This window comes from Eriocheir sinensis, unplaced genomic scaffold (assembly GCF_024679095.1).
Source record: "Eriocheir sinensis breed Jianghai 21 unplaced genomic scaffold, ASM2467909v1 Scaffold1536, whole genome shotgun sequence".
Taxonomy (NCBI): Eukaryota; Metazoa; Arthropoda; class Malacostraca; order Decapoda; family Varunidae; genus Eriocheir; species Eriocheir sinensis.
The window spans coordinates 119-5915 of record NW_026110891.1 but is presented as its reverse complement, the minus strand read 5'-3'; the positions used below and the strand labels follow the sequence as shown (position 1 = coordinate 5915).

General features: G+C 40.4%; 1 protein-coding gene across 1 annotated transcript; it reads right to left on the bottom strand.

Annotated features, from left to right (window-relative positions):
- Positions 1–1378: 1378 nt before the first annotated feature.
- LOC126990302 (uncharacterized) lies at positions 1379–2716 on the bottom strand. Its single transcript, XM_050848870.1, has 3 exons — positions 2551–2716; positions 2133–2249; positions 1379–1788 (listed from the first exon to the last, which is right to left on the bottom strand). The coding sequence occupies exons 2-3, from the start codon at positions 2198–2200 to the stop codon at positions 1497–1499; spliced, it is 360 nt and encodes a 119-aa protein (XP_050704827.1). The 5' UTR covers positions 2201–2249; positions 2551–2716; the 3' UTR covers positions 1379–1496.
- Between the last annotated feature and the right edge of the window lie 3081 nt (positions 2717–5797).

The window sequence follows — 5797 nt, the reverse complement described above, 5'->3', positions numbered from 1 at the left end:
TATATAAATATTTACAAATTCAAGAAAGCATTTATATACATGATCAAAGAACTATCATAGTTCCTGCCATTTTTTTGCAATTTACAGTTTCCAAATGATTAATTAATTAAAGATCATTCCCTATAATTGCTGGTAGTAATGAGTTCATGTTTGACTCAAAACTTTGTTACTTATACTACTTTTAATTTGGACATCAAATGCACATTGAATATTTTTACTAGGTGTCTTCTAGTTCCCCTACCCAACTGCCTTCTTTTGTTAGCATCACCCCACTAGGTACCCTGCACATGCTGCTGTCTCTTCCACATGGTTAGCACAATTGGGGAAGTTTGAATGCTTAGGGTGTTTTGAAGGGGTGACCAGCATGAGCCACACACACAGTTCAGCTGTGGAGAGTCTATTGGACCCATGGAACTATTTCATATCTAGACTCTGACACTATTGAGACATATCCCGTTGACCTGGATTGGCCAGTCCAAATAAGCTCATCGTGACTGTACAGTATTATCATCATCATCGACGCCTGCTCCTAGGAGCTCCCACCAGGGATGGCCACGCCAGAAGAGTTTACAACTATCATTCAAATACAAATATGCTGACTTCTAATAATCAGGCAATGCAATCATTATCTTAGCTACCCCCCTTACCCCCCTCATATATATAGTCTTCTTGTGGACAGGCAATCAATCATAATTATCCTGATGCATCTCAGTTGTACTTTTAGAATCAGTCAGCTACTACTGTCATCCACTTACCCAGCACAGTACAAGGAACAAGTTTGTTATATAGGATATAACAAACTAAATGAACAGCATATATAAACTAGTAACACTTTTAACATATTAAAGGGTAATTAATTCTCAAGTATTGAGCTGTCCTAATGTCTCAAAACTTTACAAATGCATTATAAAGGCAAGTATAAAAACTTATTTAAATAAGTGAGCCAAAAAGTTCAGCAAATGCCAACAATTTACATAGAAATGTAAAAAATAGGGTCTTTCACAAAAGCTTAAATAAATATTTTTTTAAAACCTTGGTCCCTAAGGTATATGAAACTGCAATGAAAATTACTTATATGTATGATTTTACAAGTTGCAGTGAATTGCACAAAGGAATGATGAGTGAAAGGGGAAGAAGTAAATATATATGTGTTTTAGAACTTAACAAATGCAGGTGCCATCAATCCCAAAGGACACTATATAGTCTATCAATTTTAACTTGAGCCCTTGGGCAAGACTCACACAATGGACAACTCAAGTAGATCTCTGCCTGCGTTCTCTGAATAGCCATGCAAGAGAGAGGTAGCAACCTCTCTGAGGAGAGTAATGGAGGATGTGGCACCAGTACGGTCTCGTGAGAGAATCCTGACTCACTCAAGGGCTCAAGTTAAAATCGATAGACTATAGTGTACACACACACACACACACTTTCACTCACGCACACACACCACCCAATGACTTCTTATGCCCCACCCAACCACAACATCCAGTGAATGCCTAGTACCCCCCAGTGTTGGCATACAGCCTGCTGCCATTCTCATTCCTGTGAAGGTGGCTGTTTGAGTGTGACTGCCCATTGATCTTGCTGGTGGGAGGAACATTGCTGTAGTTGTGGGTCTGATGTCCGTTAGAGTTCCTGTGGTGTCCATTCATCGGGGAGCGTGAGGGAGGGGGAGGTGCCTGGCGGGGGTGGGGTGGTCTATTCATGGTGGAGGTGGTTGAGGGAGGAGGAAGTTCCTTGTTGAAGGAGGATGGCCAGGAGTACACCATTTCTTTTTTCGATCCCCGTCTAGAAAGGACAAATCATATAATTGTTGAAATGAGTGCATTATATAAAGTTACTTGAAAATCCCCAACCCATTTCAAAAAGTACCACATAACTGCTCAGATTCTCCCTTTACATTTCACTCACTAACGAAACCCTCACTCATTACTACGGGCATCCCGAGCAAACTCTCCTTAATTTATCTTTATATCAGCTGATAGTTAACTTCCATTCAGTTATCAAAACACTTGTATTGTTGGAGCTATATCTCAACACCTGGCATGCATGAGAACATGAAGATATGTTCCCTTGAAATATCTCAAGGCACTTAGGTGCATGAAGTATTCATACGTGTAGCTGGTTCTCACCTGAACACGGGGAAGGAGCCAATGTCAGTCTGTTCAACTGTGATCATCTTGCTCTTGTTGCCAAGCATGCACTGTAGTGCGGGTGCCACAACCACACGCAGGTCACTTCGGTTCAGGCTGAGGGAAGCATTTATTTCATAGAGTAAGAATATATTTTCACCAAGAAATACAACAATATGTATTAGAAATACTTGTATTGTTAGTGGCCACTTTACATTACCAAGCCCATGTCATTTTCATGGTTCACCTAATACGTTAACTTGACTAACCCAAGTTTGAAATATTTCAGACTCTCACACTGGGAAGATGTGTCAAATTGAGCAATCATTGGATTCTGTTGTACTTTCACTTATATTCTAACCTATTCATAATATAGGTGCCTCACAATTACATATGTTTGCAGGTAGTGGATACTCACATCTGGTACTGGCGCAGCAGCAGGCCTGTCAGCTCCCCTACTCTGTTGGCATTGTTCTGGGACGTCAAGGACACAACCAAGTCATTGCCGCCCCTCAGATGGATTATCACCAGCTGGTCTTGTCCAGGGCTCACACTGATCCCAGTCACCTGAGGAGCAATAGTACAGGTATAAGGACACTTGTCTTCTTAAAAATGTACACAGAGAGAGAGAGAGAGAAGAGAAGAGAAGAGAAGAGAAGAGAGAAGAGAGAAGAGAGAGAGAGAGAGAGAGAGAGAGAGAGAGAGAGAGAGAGAGAGAGAGAGAGAGAGAGAGAGAGAGAGAGAGAGATTTACATAGATTTACATAGAAAATCAGACCACACAGACCCCATGGTCCAGACTTGGTGGTCTGTCATTAAACCTAAGTGATTTTACATTAATCAGAAGACTCCAAAACGTTGCATTTCTACTCTAGTTGATATTAAGTTGAAGGAAGTGACGGTCGAGCTTATTTTTGAAGGAGTCAATCGTTACACTGGACCACTGATGATGGGAGCTATTCCATTCTCGCACTACATCGCTGGTGAAGAAAATTTGGTGCAGTCTGAATTTACTTGTTCACATCTGAGTTTTACGCCATTGTTCCTCGGCGCAAAGTGTCATCGATCAGAAACAATGTTGATCTGTCTACATTCGTGGAAACCATTAAGTATTTTAAAACATTCATCAGTTTTCCTCGAGGCGACTTCAAGAGAGAACATGTTAAGGGTAGAAAGCCTTTCTTCGTGAGGATTTGTTGCGCATGGAAGGGATAATTTCGCGTCCGACGCTGAACACCTTCTAATTTAGCAATATCCTTTGCATGGTGGGGAGACCAAAACTGTACTGCATATTCCAAGTGGGGTCTGACTAAACTGTTGTAGAGCGAGTATTACATCTTTATTCTTAAATAAAAGTTTCTTTAATGAAGCCCAACATTCTGTTCGCTTATTTGCTGCATCGATGCATTGCTGTGAGAGTTTGAGGTTTGACGCGATTTTGACCCCAAGTCCTTGACGATTGAACGCTTTGAGTTTAACGCCACATTTCGTAATCAAACTTCTTATTCCTCGCTCCAACTTGAAGGACCTGGCACTTGTCTACGCAAAGGGCATCTCCCATCTATCCCACTGTTGAAATTTTGTGCAAATCCTCTTGGAGGCTTTGTCTGTCTTCGCCAGTGACAACAGAGTTATCAACCTTTGTGTCGTCTGCAAATTTACTAATGAGATTATTGATTTCAACGTTCACATCGTTGATGTAAATAATGAAGAGCACTCGGCCACGAACCGAGCCCTGAGAGACGCCACTAGTGACAGGCACCCACTCTGAGTTAAATCCATCGATCACCGCTCTTTGTTGCCTGTTACTTGACAGAGAGAGAGAGAGAGAGAGAGAGAGAGAGAGAGAGAGAGAGAGAGAGAGAGAGAGAGAGAGAGAGAGAGAGAGAGAGAGCATTCGTATATGCTATATACGGATGTTGGCTGGCTCCTTCTCTCAGCCCTCTGGTGAGTCACTCATACATCCTCTTGCGTTGTGGGTTTTTAAATATTTACCTTACAGAGCTTCTTATACAAGACAGACAATTTTACTCAACACCATTAAGCACAGCAATGATTGTAGATTCTAAATATGCTTGTCGCAACTCCGTAAAACAAAATGTGACGAAATTATGACTACATGAAAGAAAGGTAAAAGTGTTATAAACCATGTAAATGATATTTGCAGCAAATATTATGTCAGTACAGATATAAACCAATTCATACTATAAAGAACATGATGGTATAACCAGACAATGGATGAAATGCAATTTGAGCAAAACACAAAATTATTAATCTAAACATGTCACATCATCCTTCACAGCCGGGTAGTGCACGCTGATAGAGGTGAGGATGGGTGGGATGCTGCACCCTTCATGTGACCTACTATGTACACTCACGTGAGACCAACGCTTGCTTAATGACCTCAGTTCACTCATTTTTTGTTCCTCACATAGTTTCTTCATACTTTCATTAGTAAACTGTACAACAGCCTTTCTTTGCTTATATTTCCTCTTCCTTATAACCTGAACCCTTTTATGAGTTGAGTAGCAACACTTTTCAAACCTAATCTGACCATCTATCCTAGAAGTATTTGTGTCCTTCTGTTATATTATGTTTAGCAGCATGAAGTCCGTTTAGGTGTAGATTATGGAATTCTATGAGTATGGCGCTGCTAGTTCGACCGCCAATTATCAGATTAACACTGTCTCCCTACCCACAACCTAATTGGCAGTCAAACTGGCAGCACCGCACTGATGGGAATTCCAGAATCTGCCACAACTAGAACGGACTTCATGATGCAAACAGAGTATAGTGGAACTGTGCTTAACTCAACTAAACTGTTTCTAACTGTCCTATAAATCTTAGAAAAGGTTTTGTATGCTAGATAGTAACTCTGCCAGACAGTACATAGTGTCCTCCGCAGCAGCTGCTTGTGGCACATCAATTTTGTTAATTTCTTCAATCCAGTGAAGTGCAAGTATCTATAATTGTCTATCATAAAAGAAAATAGGTTGTAGCCGTTTTCTGTGGTTTTCAGAAAATGCTCTAAATAACAAATTTATGCTGAAGCCTGTTATATTTGGAAGACAACAGGGTAGTGTTGTGTGGCTATAGTCATGACTGCAGTGAGAAAGGGAGATCAGGCAGGTGTGACATCCAGGTTTCCTAGCTAACCACTCATCAACCAGCCCAAAAGTAGAATGAACAGCTGGGAGAACTGCACACCCAGCGCCTGACCAGGACTCTAACTCAGATGCTTGGACTCATCACTTCACTACATTACAGAGGACCTATATCCTACTTATAGTACTTTAAATTAAGAAATTACAGTTGCTTACTACACACAAGGATATAAGAAGAGTACAAGAGGCTGTCTGGTCTCTTGTAGTCTCTCCTTGTATTCTCGTATAATGCATATCTGGCATCTGAATGTGATTTTAGAAAAATACAATGTATAAAATGATAACAAACAAATACTTCAAATTCCCATCTGACCTTCAATGAACTGAAAGGCCAACATGAATATTTATAAATCAACCTATTTTAATTAAAATTTATTGCTTTTTCTGTTTTGGTGACCAACACATTCAATATTAGAACCAAATAATCTATGGGATTATAAGTTTAGAAATTACTTCTGCCAGCTGGTAGTATATACTAAAGTGAACCCTAGCCTAAAGTATG